The 18,174-nt window shown below is 39.9% G+C and overlaps 1 protein-coding gene across 1 annotated transcript; it reads right to left on the bottom strand.

The window, feature by feature from the left end:
• Window positions 1–6,754: 6,754 nt before the first annotated feature.
• LOC121989847 (mitochondrial carrier protein CoAc1-like) lies at window positions 6,755–11,435 on the bottom strand. The gene is made up of 7 exons (XM_042544143.1): window positions 10,822–11,435; window positions 9,835–9,920; window positions 9,541–9,748; window positions 8,992–9,118; window positions 8,519–8,703; window positions 8,256–8,387; window positions 6,755–6,996 (listed from the first exon to the last, which is right to left on the bottom strand). The coding sequence occupies exons 1-7, from the start codon at window positions 10,987–10,989 to the stop codon at window positions 6,895–6,897; spliced, it is 1,008 nt and encodes a 335-aa protein (XP_042400077.1). The 5' UTR covers window positions 10,990–11,435; the 3' UTR covers window positions 6,755–6,894.
• Window positions 11,436–18,174: the final 6,739 nt, after the last annotated feature.

Raw genomic sequence — 18,174 nt, 5'->3', positions numbered from 1 at the left:
ATAGCATATCATGAAATTTAGCACACAGCATATCATGAAAGTAAGCACATAGCATATCATGAAATTTAGCACACAGCATATCATGATCTTAAGTACATAGCATATCATGAAACTGGACCTAACATACATAAATCAACATCACAGCATGTCATACTCTTAACATATCATAAAGCATTGCATATGAAGTTCATGGGAGAACCTAATTAAGTCTCTAACCCTAGTAACAAGGGGTGGCCGAAACATGTAGAGATGGCTTGGGTTATCAAGCAACAAAAAAAACATGTGAACCCTAAACATTTATCATTTCTTAGAACATAAGGAACATCTTAAGCATGTTAAGTATAGGTTCCAAGCTTTCTAGGTTCCTTTTCATAACATGGCCGAAACCCATTAAGCCTTTATTTTGGGTTATAAACATCATACAAGCATGAAAAAAAACCTAACAATTGACACATCATATTTCATAAAAAACAACTAGAGCATGTTTGATTTAGGTTCTAAGTTCTCTAAGCCTTTAACCCCAACATGGCTGAAACCCTAGCAACATGTTTCTAGGTTACAAGTAACATAAAAATGTTGAACTTCATACCAATATCCCAATACATATCATGAGAAGCACCATAAGTACTTTTAGTCTAATTTTCAAGCTTCTCAAGCTTTTTAACCTAATGTGGCCGAATCTTGTTAAGCATGGGAATTAGGTTTCTAGTGGCATAATAGCATGAAGACCATAAGAATTTTCCTAGCATTCATTTCAAAGAATAACATGGACCACTTAGTTTAGAATTTGAGCATCCTAGGTCAAAGAAACAAGTGTGGCCGAAAGTTGTAGAACAAGAATTCAAGTTTCAAACAATATAAGAACATTAGTTTACTTCATATCTTTTCATCAAGAAGATCCTAAGTATCTTAGGCTTGATTTAAACTTTCCTAGGGTTCAAGTCTCAACATGGCCGAATCATCATATGCATAAAAAAATATAGTTCAACTTAACCTAAGAGCATGACATGTCATATTAGCTTCATATCTTGTCTTATGAAAATCATAGCATGCTAAATTTTAGGTTTAAAAGCCCTTCTAGGCCCTCAACTCTATCATAGCCGAAAGTTCATGAAGATGGAATCAAGTTTAAATTAACATACAAGTGGGAAAAACATTAACACCACCATCTACCATAAGGTACATATCATAAGGACAAGAGAGCATGCTTTGGTTTAGGTCTAGAGTTCTTCTAGTTCTTTTGTTCTTTCTTGGCCGAAAGTCTAAGCCCATAAACTTATGCTCTAACCAAATATTCTAGCATGAAAATATTAGTTTAACCCCCTTACCATCGGATACATATCATAGGAAACATCATGAACATACCTAGTTGGTTTTCAAGTTCTTAAAACCTTTTTTTTTTTTTTTTTGGCCGAACCCTCATGAAACAAGCATAGGTTTTTCTAGCAATATATTTACATGACAATCATATAACTATTGTACCACAGGTGAGGGGAACTTACATCCTTTCGCTTGTGGTTTTTCTTAAGGAGAAGAATATCCTAAGAGCTAAGAAATGAAGGAGCTTCCTCTTCTTGTGTCTCCTTTGGTTTCCTTTGCTTGGAAGGGCTAGAACTTGAAGATTCCTTCTCGAAAATTAATTTTCTTGGAGAAGAAACTTGACTTAGTGTTCGGATCAAGGAGAGGGAAGACCTCTTAGTCTCGGTGAAGAAGAGAAAAGGAGGAAGGAGGAGGAAGAAGGAGAAAATGAGAGATTTATTTTCTCATTTTTCTATTTATTCACCATGAGGGGAATTTATGCCTTCATTTATTCCCTTTCTTAACTCTCCCATGTCTCTTCCCTTGGTTCTCACGAGAATGAGAAGAGGGAGAAGTGAGGAAGGCAACTTGCCTTCTTCTTGTTCCTTCTCTTAACCAAGAGGAAGGAGAGGTAAGCAAATTTGATTTTCTCTTGCTTCTTGCTTTATTTTCTTTTTCTCTCCTTTAACTAACATTTTTATCTCTTCCTATCCATATGTTATTCTCTATCCTAGTGGTAATCATGCCATAAATCTTTCTCCAAGTTCTAGTGGAAATAATTTCCCATGTACTCATAAAAAAAATTCGTGGGTGTTACAGGAATAGTGCCGAAGACGCTCATCAACATGTGTCGGATACCGGATCGTCTTTGGAAATGTACTACAATGTAGATTGGAAGCTGTCCACGACGATGGGACTCGGCCGGAAGCCGTCTGCAACGCTAGAGACGGCTGTGAACGTTGGTCGCTGATGGTGACAAGGGGCTGGACAGCAAAGAGTGGCGCCCTCAACGCGGGAGAGGGCAGGCAGTGATCGAGGCGGTGATGGATGGTCGCTGCGACGAGGAAGAAAGTGGGGGTGGGGTCGGTCCGGTGGCTGCGTCGCGAGGAAAAGGATGGCGGAGTCGCGAGGCTGTTCGGTAGCGTCGTCACCAGGAGACGGAGAGGAGCAGAGTCCGGTCTGCCCGGCGACAGCGTGTCCCGCGAGAGAAGAGAGGAAGAAGGAGGAGATGCTGTGGCCGGCGTTGCGAGGAGAAGGGAGAAGTGTGGTGACCAGTCTGTTCGGTGGCGGCATTGTGAGGAGGAGGAGAAGAGGTGGCTGCCGGTGGTGAGGAGAAGGAGAGGAGCAGAGGCGTAGGCCGGCGGCCGGAGTCGGCGCCGGCGCCAGCGAGGAAAGGAAAGAGCCACCTGGTTCTTGTTGAGACGGCCGAAAACCACGAAGCCCCCCTTTTTGTGCTTGAGACACGGTCTGGTCGCGGAAGAGAAAAGAGAGAGAGGAGAAGAAGAGGCATTGGCCGGAGGAAGAAGAGGAGAACGGCCGGAGGCTAGCGTCGGCGCCGACGACAAGGGAGAAAGAGAGGAGTTGGCGGCGGAAGCAGAAAACCGAATCCCCCTTTTGCATGTTACAATGTCCTCCCCTTAAAACCCTATATAGTAGTCTTCTGTCTTCTTTCATTTGTCCATCCCCAGATTAGGTTGTCCTTTTGCCTATTCCATTCCCTCCATTTTGTGCTTCTTTCTACACGGTCTGATTCATCTCTTGTATCTACTTCTCCTTCAACGAATCTCATGTCATGATACCAATTCGTAGCTACAAGACCCACAATAACATCGGAAGAGAAATGAACGCACCTCTGTTTTACTAGAAAGCGATCATGTCTCTGTGGGCAGCCGAGTTGGTATTCGAGTGATAGATGACCATATGAAAGTAGATGTTAAATTCTCACAGGAATAATTTCTTAAGGAATAAAATCTCTCATATCTAAAAGACATTGTTAAATATCATGATTTATCTCCCTTCCAAATGTCTGGCGTGAAGAGACGTCTTGAGTGATTACATCACCTTGATTGCGATCTGATTGGAGAGGGACGAAAAGGAAAAGGTACCGAGTTGGATTTCATCTTAACAGATAAGGGATAGATATATATAGATATACTGATCCACCGATGCAACTCCCAAATTTGAATAAAAAGGGATGGAAATTTTGTTAGATTGCCAACCAATTTCAGATAAACTATTGATACTTCCTATTGACAGTGAAATTAGCTCATAATTCAAAAAAGTAAGTTTACAAGTAGAGCTCTCTCAGTATTAGGTCAAAATTTCACGCCTTATTGAATTAATTAAAAATTGACTAAATTGATTTTTTTTTAACCTAAACTAATCAAATTTTTTATAAACATCAATTAATTTAATTTTAGACTAAATTAACTAAAATTTTAAAATGATTTTAAATAAAAAAATATTTAATTAATTATATTTTTAAATAAAAATAATCAAATTAATATTTTATTCAGTTTATTCAATTTAATCGAATTATAAAATTTAAAATTGAAATCGGATGGAATTAACAGAAAATTAAACTGAATTAAAAAAAATTGAATTTCTAAATTGATTAGTTCAGTTTGATTAATTCAGTTTTATTAAATTTTTACTCTCCTATATTTACCAGACATGAAATCCACTATTAATAATATAGCTTTTTCGACTTTTAACTAAACCACATCGATAAATTTTTAAAATACCCAAATCATATATCCTATTTTTATCACGTACCCAATTCTATTTTTACCCGTGTTATTGTTCCGAGTCATGTAAAAAATTAGAGTTGAATTGATTTTTTTTTAAAAAAAATTACCGATTCATATTTGTTTCGAACAAAATTGATTATGGACCTATAGATCTTGGAATAACATTAAACAAGTTCCTATATATTTGTCTATATTATATATAAATGCCCTTAAATATTAATTTAACCGATATATTAAGAATAGTAATTTTTTTGAACACAAATAGAAATATATCCAAAAAAAATTAATTCATGTTCAAATAATTACTCTTCTCATTATATTTAGTTAAATTAATATTCAAGAATATGGATATAATCATAAGAATCAGACAAACAGATTATTTTGAGTTCTTTAAATTGATTAATTAATTTTACCAAAAAGTCAGCGGTTGTTAGATATCTAAGGCTCAACTCGCACTCCAGCTGAAGCGTTCATGAGCGGGCCAGCCATTCAAAAGCGGACATATGAGCTCGTGTTATATATATATGGTATAAGATGATTCGTTCACCCTAATATCTCTGTTAATTCATCCCTAGATTAATATAGAGAAGGTAAATTATAGATGACTCCTAGCTATTATTACAATTGCCAAGAGATGGAGAAAGACATACTCCAAGACATCTAATTTTTATCCTATTATCTAATATGATAACACTTCACACGTCTTAACTATCGTACCATCTTGAGAAAACCCATTTACAACCCTATATGATAATGCTGCTAAGAAATATTTGACTAAAGAAGGCTAATCAGCTAAAATATTCTACTGAGTTCGGATTCGACGGTTGACTAAAGATTCGTAACTCTCCTGAATTATATAGGAACGGGCAGCTCAAGAATAGGAACGGGATGCTAAAACTCGGATTAAGAGGTGAAAGGTGGAGCTCCAATTAAAGGAACAACGGAAAGACTCTTGAAACTGAATAGGTGCCCAAAGGAATGAATTGCTTGTCTTTATCCAGACTTTGAAGAACTTTCAACCTTTGAGAATATCTTTGACTTTGAGATTCGCAGGCTTATGTCTTAGCCCTGACCCAGTTCTGAGAGACTCTTCAACGGCACCTTTTCGCATCCAACATCTCAGCTATGTTCCGAATGTCAAGGGCGAGTGATAACGACACGGATGATCTTTCTCATATCTGAGTTTGATGCTGACTAGATCTGATCACAACTAACAGATAGTACTTTATAGCTGCGCCCTGAATCAATAAAAAGAAAGTTAGGAACTTGAATCGGTTCGAAGGATAGATTGCTTCGGCGAGTTTATATCCCCCTTTGCGAGTTAACACCAAAGGCCTCTTCCAAGTTATCACTCGGTTAAAATCGGTTGATAGGTCTAAAGGGTTCAGAATGATGTGAAACTATGTCTTATGAGTTCGTTTAGTTCTTATAATTATATCAATATCCTCAAACACAAATTTGACATAATATATTGAGAGCAGTAACTTTTTGAATACGAATTAGTTTTTTAGGCGCATTTATATTTATGTTCAAAAAAATCATTGATCTTAATATATTTGATCAAATTGATATTTGAGAGCATTTAATTAGGAGAACTAGACAAACACATAGGAATTAATTTCTCATCATTCTGAGATTTCTAGATCAATTAGCCGATTTCGGCCAGAGCAATTATTTTTTAAACACTAATTAGATTTTTCAGACATATTCATGTTCAACAAATCACTACTTTTAATATATTTGGTCAAATTGATATCTGAGAGTATGAATATAATCATACAAACTAGACGAACTCGTAGGACCTAGTTTCATGTATTTCCAAACCTTCTAAGTCTATTAACCGATTTTGACCGATTTAGGTTCATTCGGATAAAATAAATTGATGGACCTAGAGAATTCGAAATGATGTGAAATTAGATTTTATGAGTTCATGTAGTGCTTATGATTATATATTCATGCAACATCAATGTGACATAATATATTGAAAGCAATAATTTTTAAAATATGAATGTCTAAAAAAAAATTAATTCATGTTTAAAAAATCATTGTTCTTAATATATTAAGTCAAATTAAGGTTTGAGGATATTTATACAATTAAAAAAACTAAACAAATATTGATTTCGTGTCAATCCAAAATCTCTAGGTCCATCAACTAATTTTGTTTAAAATTGATTGATGAACCTAGAAATTTAGAAATGATACGAAATCAATTTCTATATATTCATCTAGATGTTCTAATTATATAAATATCCTCAAATACTAATTTAACTTAATATATTAAAAATAATAATTTTTTAAACGTGAATCAATTAAAATCGATTTAAAAAATTAATTCGACCGCTCAATTATGGCATTCTACTGGGATAGAAACATAAAAAATAATAGAATTAAATAAGTGATTTAATAATTTTAAAATTAAAATATATGATTTAGATATTTTTAAAAGTCTGTATTCGATAAAAAGCCGTATTTTTTTTTTCAACCTATGTAAATGTCGCAAACATAGTACGGTACGTAAAAAGTAAAATTTAAGGAGCAGACAATTCTTTATCATTTAAATATGTTTTTTATTTTATTTAAATCAGAATTACTGAAATGGAGCAAAGGACCCAATAAACTTTATTTTTAACATCAACTAAATAACTGATGGTATCCTAATTTTTTTTTAAAAAAAAAAACTTTGTTAGCTATTAAAGCAGTTTAAGGGAATTAAAGAAGAAAAAAATAACAAAGCAAACTTTTTACGAGTCACACATATTGTCAAAACAATAATGACTGCGAGGAGGTGAAAGTGTGATTCTTCCATTCGTAAACCAGTAATAATAGTATCATTAATTCAATTACTTCAGGCATTAGGAGGCGAAGAAGATTTTTCCCGAGGAGGAACTCTTAGAAAAGTCTTCATGACGTCGTATGCCGTGAATCCAATTGCAACTGAAGGAACAACCTGTGCGAAGAAAAAAAGAATCAAATATGAGGTTATTGTCCATCACAAAATAAATGATTGTTTATAGAGAAAAAGGAAAAGACTGTCATTTTTATCCGTTGCCCTTATCAGCCGCATGAAATATCTGCCTTAAATATAGAATGAGTGTGTCTGGGGAAGTTGAGTGAAACTGATTTATGAATTTCTTTACGTGCAGTGTCTGTAAAATGATGCTGCCAAGGAGACATGAATTTTGAAAGTAGATAGCAATAAATTGTTCAGAAGAATATGAAATATTGAAACAATTCGGCCTAAAATTCTGCTATCTCATGTTAGCTATTGTTTCCAAAATCACACACGCGCGCGCGCACACACACCCACACACAAAATATTGTCCCTCAGTTTGGGCTCCCGTCCCTGGTTACCGTACATTGTTCCTGTGAAAAATTGATTTGACCATCCTGTACCCTTGAAGTCTGTGGTATGTAATTGAAACCTATCGATAGATAAATGTGTCTTTACTAAAGTTGGATGGTATTTTCCCATGCAATAGCTCACAGATCTGCTACATGATCAGAGAATGCACAAAAAGAAGACTAGGCTATGGACAACCTTAGCATATCAATCACAAGAGTAGATCACCTGAGATATGCCCTCCATAGAGTCCTACAGAGCAGTATTTATTTGTAAAAAACTATTCCTTAATTTCAATAGGTTCATGATTTGTCCATGTGCTTTCAGCCTTTCATGCACCCCCAATAAAAGAAACTCAAAATGCATTAGGAATGGCCATCATAATTGTTGCTTCTTTGATTCATGGAATAACTAAGGTGTAGAATTTTTGTATAACAAGTCAAACGTACTTTTTCACAGTTATAACAAAATATTCACACCAATAGGTTTTATGACAACACCAACTGGTATTCAATATGAACTTCTTACCTGCATAAAACTACTTGTTTTGGGCAACATTGGATATGCTATATAGGTTCTTTAATTATGACTTCAAAGATACCTGATGTTGTGCATATGCTTATGAAATACTTGGGGTATAATATCATACTGGAAGTAATATTTTCATGGAAAGAATGGATTAGTATGAAATGCAACATTAAATTTCTTCCTAGTAATGATAACAGCAAATGCACCATAAATTTTCCAACTGTACTAGGACTACTTCTCGGATAGTTTTTTTATAGGACAAGTTGTTCAAATATAAAACAAGCATTGTTTTGGGTTGCTTGCTTATTATTGTGTCAAGTGCATGCAAACAACCATACCTTAACATAGTTGAGGCTCAAACCAGCAAACAACTGCCTCCATCCCTGGTTCCGCACAATGAATGAAAGCCCTTGCATCGTTCCTCTGATCGGTGGGGCATCTAAGTGATTTGGCAATTGTTGATTTTGTACCTAAAAACATAAACTAAACATTCACAAACTCTATGAATTGTGTCAGGTCTTAATGAAATGGCCATTCTATTATCAGATGCATGCTACCAAATAGACCAAAGGAAGCACACAACAAACCCAGTGACTAATACCTGCATCTGCCTCCTGACAACATCTAGTGGATACGTGAGAGTTTGTCCAAATAAACCAGCCAAAGCACCACAGGAGAGACGCAGAACTACAGAATTTCTGTATTCTTCAGGTACCCGAGCCTTAAGATCTTCGTATATGTAAAACTTCAGACCAGCATAGGGAAGGATGCCAATAAGTGTGGGAGCTGCATCAATAACACGTGAAAATTAGGTGATCATACACTTGCTTCATTACTAGAGATTGCCTGGTATAAAAAAAATGAGAGTGCTCATGCTACAGATCGGCAAACTGAGATAATTTTAATTCATTCAAGTGCACAATCACTAAACAAAAAACAGGCAGTATAGAACCTAGTGCCCAAAAATAAGCAAATACATAAAAGCAAATAATAAAAGGGAAATTATACAAAATATAAATATTAAACAAATGCCTATAAAATTGTGTGTGTGTGTATTTCAAATACTTTACATACCTCCTCCTCGATAAAGAGATCTGATACCACCTTCCAGATAAACCTTCCTAAATACATCTTTTATACCACTATAGGTAGGCTGGGTGCCTAACATTGAAGCATTGCCAAATCTCGCTGGGTTATTTACCTGAAAAAGTGTTTGAAAGGGACATCAATAGCAAAGCTAAATGTTTGCCTTATATAAGATGACTAAAAATGAAAATTGACAATGAGTTCAGACAAACTCATACCTGTAATCAGAAAACTGAGCCAATTTTAAAACTTACCATTTACTGAACGAATAATAAAGCTAATTATCCTAAAACACTTGTTCAATCGCAACCCTGTCTTGTCAATCAAATTGAATTTATCATTTGCCTTATTATATACTGTTAAGTAAAATGGTTGCCTTGCTATATACTGTTAGGTAAAATGGTTAGCTTGCTATCTACTGTTAAGTGAATGGTTAATTGTATAAAATGCACATAAAAAATTGATGGGAAGCATTATCAAATATAAAGATGAGAGAAGTAAAAGCACAAAGAGCAAGGCGGTTCATTTTCTACAAACCTGGTAAGCTAGCTTTGTCCGAGCTAAATCTAAAGGATAGGTACACAAAACAGCAGTACCACCAGCAGCTGAACCCGCCAAAAGATCTACGAATGGTCCCGAAACTATTGAAGAATGATTATTCAATATCCAACAACGATATTGTTCATATGCCATGAAATGAAGTGCAGCATAAGGGACTATTCGCAGCACACTTGCACCATTTCCTCTGAAAAGGGGAAAAAAAATCATAATCATTAAAAATAAATAAAAAAGCTACTTGTAGAATCCTAATATTTCACCATTTCAACTTACTTATAGAACCCTAAAACTCCTTCTTGCTGCTTCAACCTCCTCAAAGATTGTAAAATTCCAAGAGTTTTAAATCCTTCAGTTCTTGTCTTCAAGAGTAAAGGAATCAAATTTTCTTTAAATCATGAATTAAAAAACTTATAGAACAAGTGACAATACAACAATAAATGAGTCCATGTTTAGAGGAAAGTTTCTCATAACCAAGCAGACTGTTAAAAGCAAACAGTCAACTCAAGCAATAGTAATCAGTGTGGCATCGAGAGATAAGATAAAAAAAGGAGTTCAATATTAGAAGATGAGATATATAAAGTATTTGAAAATGTTCAAATATGCATAAAATTTATCATAGGCGCATAATTCTTAAAAGACAAATCAAGTCATTCTTTGGTAAGTCCACATATTCATATCCGCATGCAGGAACACATAATTATTAGCATATTGTTTTAAAAACAGATTATAGAAATCCAATATTGCAAAACAAGAAAATCTGAGAAAAAAACACTAGCAGATCACCTACAATTGGGGGAATAAATATTCCACCACAAAGTGTTAATCAACCATCACCAAATAATTGGTTGAGCGAATGTCTATTTCGGTACCAATACAATTCAATGCAATCATTGGTTGATTAAATGTCTATTCCGGAACCAATACAGTTATATGTTATTTAACTTGCGTTGCTTCAGTAAAAAAGGGGGGAAATAATAACAAGATAAACAAGCAACAAGTTTTCACTGGTAAAAAAAATATAATACAAAATCATTCTCATTTCTATGAAATTTGAAAATGAAAGAGAAAAATAAAACTCAAATAACCATACATAACCAACCACGGACCCACCCCTTACATCGACCCAAGTGTAAGTATCAGATTGAAATTACAAGAATATGCTCGATGGTTTGGTGAAAAATCAATCAAGTCATTCCTTCACATATACCAGTCGATGTTGTCAACAAAAGATAGCAATAACAAAGGTCTTGTTCAACAAACCTGCATTAGAATCTTGACACGCTCTAGTGGTGCCACAGCCGTCTTCGAAAATGCTCCAGCAGCACCTCCGGCAATCAATTCCTTGACATATACAGGCATCCAATCCAGCGTGCAGACATCTACGTCTGCTGCTGCAGAGGTCATCGTCGACTTTGGGGAAGAATCCATCACTGCAGCTAGAAGCGGAGCAAAGCAATGTTCAGTTACCCCGCCTGCAAATTAGCGAATTCCTTATCCCATCGATCTTTATGGAGGCAAAAGAAGAGGTCTTTCCCGAGGGAAAGGAGCGAGCACGAGGATCGGATGCCAGGAAACTGGAAACGCTCCTTCGCACCCGAATCGACCTCGGAGAAGAGAAGATACATCCACGGGGAAGGAGATCGTTGGATTCAGAGAAAAAACGATCTGGCAGCGAGTAGATTGGGGAACCCTAGAAACAAATTGATCAGTTCCACGGATCGATAACAATCTGGAAGGCTCCTGTATGACGAAGAAGGATCGGAGAAGAACTCGAGGAAAAATTAAGATTATTCCCCGGAATTCCTCGCCTCCTCGTCTCGCGTCGCCTCCCTGATTCTTATTGCTCGCCGGTGCAAAATTACCTCTACAGCGTCCGCAATCGCCTTTATATCACGCCAGTTATCTGTTTTTTTTTTTTTTTTTTTTTTGAGATATTTAAGGGAATAATAAAACATTTTGCCTAATAAAATTTACACACTATTTAAAATGCCCTTCAATATTTTAGAAAAAATCAAAATATCATTAAAAGAGATAAAAAAAAATTATCATAATTGACCAGATTAAATCACTGAATCAAATCAAATCAATATTTAGATTATTCTAATAATTCTATAATAATTATTAAAATAATTATATTATTTATTAATTGATCAATTGGCCAAGTACTTTTGAACATTATATATTGTATTTATCTTAAAAACAGAATTATTCTAATTAATAAATAACAGAATTATTCTAAAATTAATTCTAAAATTATTCTAGAATTATTAGAATAATCTAAATACTAATTTGATTTGATTTGATGATTTGATATGGTGAATTCTCTTTTATCTCTTTTAGAGATTTTAAGTGGCATTTAATTTAGGGATTTGAGAATGAATTAACAGATTCGTTTATAAACCTTATCTTTAGTTGATGGAAATGGAATTAATATTTTAGAATGAAAATCAAAAACTTGAGTTTTGATGAAATTCACTTCCTTCTTTGGATTTTGATGGAATGAGAATGAGAATTAAGTTTTAGACGAAAATACTTTCAATAAATTTGTTCAATTTTTCTTTCACATAACTTTTTCTCTCATTGTTATCTTTCATCATATTTTATTTCTACTCATTCTATCATCATATTTTATCTCTCATCATACTTTCTTTTTCCTCAATCTCTCCCGTCATACACTATCTCCTCATTTTCTCTTATAATATTTTTTCTCTCCTCATTCTCTTGTCACGCTCTCTCTCTCATCACACTTTCTTTTAACTTTTTCTTTTCATCATACTTTTTCTCTCATCATGCGTTCTCTCTCATCACACTCTCTCTTCATTTTCTCTCAGGCAATCTCCAATCGGTACCTTTTACACTATTTTGGTATAAAAGGGACACCAAATCTCCTCCAATGGATACCCCAAAATTTACACCAAAATAGTATAAGTGAACAGTGCAGCACCATATTTGCACCAAAATGATGCAACTACAGTTTATTTTAAATATAATATATTATAATATTAAATTAATATTTAAAATATTTTTAAATATTATAAATTAATATTATTTAATTTAATTTAATTTATTATGTAAATTTTATATATTATAAATTCATATTAGTTATTAAGTTAAATAAGTAAGTTTATTAAATTACTTATTTTGTGAAAATATTTTAAAAAATATCTTAATTATATATGATTGTGTATTATCTTTAAATATTAGTATGTTTATTAAATTATTTATAACAAAATTATAAAAATACTAATTTTTATTTTCTTGTAACTAAAAATATAATATCATAAAAATTAGTTATTATGTACAATAAAATTATTAATTTTAATAGTAATTATTATCGTAATTGATCCTGTCCGAACGCTGAATCAACGGACGCTGGGCACGTGGCGCTCTCCGGTTGCTGACGTGGATCTTCGACTGGTGGCACGAACCTCCGGCGAACCTGCACAGAAGTCGGGCCGGGAAGGGGTTCCCGGCGGCGACCCTCCGACGCTCAAGTCAGGCAAGCAAGTAGTGTAAAAAGTGGCTCCCAAAGTCTTTTTTTGTGTACCTCCGGCGAAGTATGCGGCTCTTTATATAGAGCGGTGAAAGAGCTCCTGTATGTCCACAGCCCATACCTCGGTATGTGTCTGTCAGAAAGCTTACCTGATGTCATACTGCTACAGTCCAAGTATGTCCTTGATGGGACAACAGAACACCTCGTTGTCAGACTTGGAGCATGGCCTAGCCATAGGACTTGACAGCTGTCGGAAGATGTTCTTGTCCTTCTCTACCCACCACAGGTCGGGACGTCCGTCCGCCCGGCCGGACGGGGAGTTCACGCACCGGCCGGACGACCCTCATCTCATGCGCCGGCCGGACGACACTCCCCTCACGTCCGGACTACCGTTGACATCGACATGTTGGGGATATTTTCGATGGGGCGTTATGTAGGGACTGTTAGCAGTATATCACCTTCTCTTAGGCCTTCCGCTCGGCTCCTTGCTACTGTTCCACTGAGCGCCGGCTCTCGACTCCTATCCGTCCGGCCGGGAGGTTGGCCCATCTTTGTCCTGTCGGACGCCCGGTCCACCTAACCCTTTGACTTCCACGTGGCGTCGACCCTTTAAAACGGGGGCCCCCTGTTCTATCCGCCGGATCACTTGCCTCCCCTTCAAGTCTAGTCGAAGGAGGCGAAGTCTGACTGACTGGACTGCCGATCTGACTGAGTAACGACCACTACCATAATCCGCTCAGCCAGGCTTAGGGATGCTCATCCGCTCGGCGGTATCTTGTCCTTGCCTTGTATTATCTTGGAGTCCATGCCCAATGCTCTCCCCTATTGCCCATCACGTGTGCTGTGCATGGTAAAGGGCGCTCATTAAATGCGACCATTATCCTGCTGACACGTGGCGATCATGCGTTTGTCAGTGTATGGCGGTGGCGTCACTTCCGATGGGACAGCCGCCGTTTGAAATGAACGGCTGGATGATGGCCTCGTTCTTCACGACCTGGATCGGACGGTGGAGGTTGCTCCCGAGCGGCGATATAAAGGTCGCGACTCCTTTTCCGCCGCATTTTTGCTTCATCCTCCTCCGGCGCCTCTCTATTCGTTTTCTTCTCCGGCGACCTTACCCCTCAACTCTTCGGCAACCCCCAGGCCTCAGTCGATCATCTCTTTTGCTTGTAAGACCCTTTTTCTCGCTCCCTACGTTTTCTTCTTTCTGTTAATCGTTTCCTTCAGTCGGTTTCCCTCCATTCCTTGATCGAACCTTCCCTTTTGGTCGCGCATTCTTGTTTTTCGACCATGACTAGCACCTCGCAGTCGACCGGCGGCACTCCTGGTCTATGGTACATGACCATGGAGAGCCGTTTTGACGAGGAGGACGCATTGCGTCTCGCTCGGACTTACGATATTCCTTCCGACCACCACATAGTATTAGCTACACCGGCCGATCGGCCTCATGAACCGCCGCCCGACACCGTTCTTTTTTTCCGAGACCAATTTTTGGCCGTGCTACGTTTTCCACCCCATAAGTTTTTCTTGCAAGTCTGCAACTATTTCCGCATCCCGCTCGGCCAACTAGTTCCAAATTCCGTAAGGCTGCTGAGCGGGGTGATAATTCTATTCAAACTGAACGGTATTCCCCTAGACCCCAAAGTTTTTCATTACTTCTACTACCCCAAGCAGGCCGAGTGGGGAACTTTTGTTTTTCAATCTAGGATAGGCTTCGTTCTTTTTGATAACATGCCGAGCTCCAACAAACATTGGAAGGAGCACTTTTTCTATGTGCGTTTCCCCGAGCCGCCGACCTTCCGCGTCAAATGGCAGACGGCGATGCCAGCGCAACCCGAGCTCGGCAAGTTTAGAGGCGATGCAGCCTACCTTCATGCAGCCGATCGGCTGGTCGGCCAGGGCTATCACATCGACAAGCTGCTCCTTCCGGGAGTAATGCATATATTCGGCTTGTCTTCTACCACGGCCGATCTGCCCTGCAGCATGAGTAAGTTCCCTTATCTTCCCGTTTGTTTTGTTCTAACTGATTTATTTTTTGCTTCTGCAGCTGAAATCATGTGGCGCGCAAAGGCAACCGAAAAGCTCAAGCTGAAGGCCGCCAATATTGAGGCGGTAAAGGATAGGGAGGTCGCCGAGCGGGGCTCGGCTTCAGCTGGTCCAGCCAGCGAAGAAGGTGAGGGGATACCAACTGTCCCCGAAGCTTTAGACGCCCCTGCTTCTCACGACGAGGCCACGGGCGACATAGAACCCTCGGCTCAAGCCGAGGTAGAGGGCCGTTCCTCTGGCAACTCGGAAGCGCAAACAGCCGGAGGCACCCTCTCAACCAAGTCCATCCGATGAACCACAATCCGAGCGGGGCTACGAAGCTCCAGTGTTATCCGGGACGGTCTCTATCGAGAGTACCCCGACGCCGCTCGGCTCTCCAAGGGCAATCTCTGAGGTGCCGCCCTCCAGTCCTACAAGAACACTGCGACGTATTAGGCGGTTGGGCGACCGTCCTTCTTCCTCCACCGGTGAGCCGTCCGGTAAGGCTGCTGCTTCTAAAGGTGATCCGAGCGGCCCGAAATTGATAAAAACCGTCCTGCGCCTCCCGTCGGAAGAATACATGGCGGCCGCTGGTCGGCCTGTGGTCCCCGAGCAGCAAATAACACTCACAGGTCCCCTAGCCAAAGCTTGGGAGGATGCTCGGCTCAGGATCGCAATGATGACTCCCAGTCAGCTAGCCGACAGCAATTTACAATAAGCGATCGGGGTATGTTCTCTTGCTTTGTTAATTATTTTGAGCTCGGGTTCCTAACTTGTTCATATCCGTTCGTAGAACTGGGTGGAGCAGATTGCCATCAGCGATCGACTGGCCGAACTGGAGGACGAGCTGAAAAAGCTCAAGGTCGCGGGGGACAGCAGACAATCGACGGTCGCTCTGGAGAAGGCTAAAAGGTTGCTGGAAGCCGAACGGGGTAAATCCTCCGGCTTGACGAGTGAAGTGGCCCGCCTCGAAGCCTTGGTCAAGCAGCGGGACAAGGAAGTGAAGACCGCAGCCGCCCGAAAACTCAAAGCCATTGAGGACATGGATATGATGAAGGTAGAGAACCGGGGGTTAGAGCAGCGCGTCAAGGAGCTGGATGCCCTTCTGGCCACCGAGAAGGAGAGCCGCTCGGGCGATCTGCTTAAATTTGAAGGAGATTTGAAGGATCTCCATGCTTCCAATGATGCTTCCTGAGCCGCGCTCAAAGAGTATCAGGATGGGGAGTCGGCCCGCTCTGACGAAGTGAGGAAGGCATTTGTCCGCTCGGACGACTTCGGAGAGAAGTTTACCGATAAGATCTCCCTTACTTTCGAAGAGGCGATCAAGGCGGCGGTGGATTACTTGAAGACTAAAGGCCACCTTCCCGCCGAGCTGACCGTCCCACCAGAGGATCTGGCTACCGTGATGGGCGCCATTCCTGATGCTCTTTTTGATTTTGACGCGTGAGGAGTGTTTTTTATCAACTTTTTTGTATCTTCACCGTTCGGCAAAACTTTACTTTTGCTGTAACTTCTTTCGTTTGCCCAGCGTTCGGCGTAAATAGATCATCTTTCCTTCTTTGCAACTTTTGTTTTGGCAAGAAATTTTTCTTTCATGTTTAAAGTGTTCTTTAAAACTCCTCCGCTCGGCTTCGTACTCTAACATGAGCTTGAGTCGATTAAAAACAAACGTCTTTCGTCATGCGACTGCATCGCCGCTCGGCGAGCGCGCGCTAGTCGTTTATGCGCTTCCATCTTTAATTCTCATTAACCATCTTTTGATTTGCACCTTGCCTCAAAGGGTGTTTTTCATCTAATTTTGCTAAGCGAGCCGCTCGGCCGTATGTTGGCCTTAAAGAACAGGCTCTGTCGTCGGTCGGCTCTCAGCGCCGGGATGTATCGCGTGGATGACTATCCGCTCGGACGTTTATAGACGTCGGTTCGTCTCTCGATATTTAACGTCGGAGCTCGACGGTCTTCCGCTCGGACGTTTATAGACGCCGGCTCGTCTCTCGATATTTAACGTCGAAGCTCGACGGTCTTCCGCTCGGACGTTTATAGACGCCGGCGCGTCTCTCGATACTTAACGTCGGAGCTCGACGGTCTTCCGCTCGGACGTTTATAGACGTCGGCTCGTCTCTCGATATTTAACGTCGGAGCTCGACGGTCTTCCGCTCGGACGTTTATAGACGCCGGCTCGTCTCTCGATATTTAACGTCGGAGCTCGACGGTCTTCCGCTCGGACGTTTATAGACGCCGGCTCGTCTCTCGATATTTAACGTCGGAGCTCGACGGTCTTCCGCGCGGACGTTTATAGACGCCGCCTCTCGATATTTAACGCCGGAGCTCGACGGTCTTCCGTTCGGACGTTTATAGACGCCGGCTCGTCTCGATATTTAACGTCGGAGCTCGACGGTCTTCCGCCGGACGTTTATAGACGCCGCTCGTCTCGATATTTAACGTCGGAGTCGACGGTCTTCCGCTCGGACGCTTATCGACGCGTCTCTCGATATTTATCTTCGGGGCCCGGCGGTCTTCCGCTCGGAGGGTTTATGGACGCCGGCTCGTCTCTCGATATTTAACGTCGGAGCTCGACGGTCTTCCGCTCGGACGTTTATAGACGCCGGCTCGTCTCTCGATATTTAACGTCGAAGCTCGACGGTCTTCCGCTCGGACGTTTATAGACGCCGGCGCGTCTCCCGATATTTAACGTCGGAGCTCGACGACCTTTTCAAGGCTAACTTTAATACTGCTGCTCGGCAAACCCATTGGCCGTCCTTGGAATTAAATTCGCTTCCTGCATTACAAGGACATGGGCGGCCACAATATATGCACAAATGAGTTACATTAATGCACCTTTCACCCAGCCCGATAAGGCTGGAGATGATTCGCGCTCCACGGCCGGTCCAGCTGGCGCCCGTCTCCATCCTCCAAATAATAAGCGCCCGAGCGGAGCTTTTCAATAACCTTGAAGGGGCCCGCCCACGGTGCCTCTAGCTTGCCGACGTCGCCGACCGGCTTGACTTTCTTCCAGACAAGATTGCCGACCTGGAATGATCTGGGAATTATGCGGCGGTTGTAGTTTTGCTTCATCCGCTGCCGGTACGCCATCAGCC

The sequence above is a fragment of the Zingiber officinale genome, chromosome 6B (assembly GCF_018446385.1).
Source record: "Zingiber officinale cultivar Zhangliang chromosome 6B, Zo_v1.1, whole genome shotgun sequence".
In the NCBI taxonomy this organism is placed as follows: domain Eukaryota; kingdom Viridiplantae; phylum Streptophyta; class Magnoliopsida; order Zingiberales; family Zingiberaceae; genus Zingiber; species Zingiber officinale.
This window is presented reverse-complemented; position numbering and strand designations above follow the sequence as displayed.

Coding starts and splice junctions, on each gene's coding strand:
- LOC121989847 (XM_042544143.1), bottom strand. CDS start 10,989: ATGGATTCTTCCCCAAAGTCGACGATGACCTCTGCAGCAGCAGACGTA. Junction 8,704..8,991: donor ATCTCTTTATCGAGGAGGAG/GTATGTAAAGTA, acceptor TTATTGATGCAG/CTCCCACACTTATTGGCATC. Junction 8,388..8,518: donor TTGTCAGGAGGCAGATGCAG/GTATTAGTCACT, acceptor TTATGTTTTTAG/GTACAAAATCAACAATTGCC.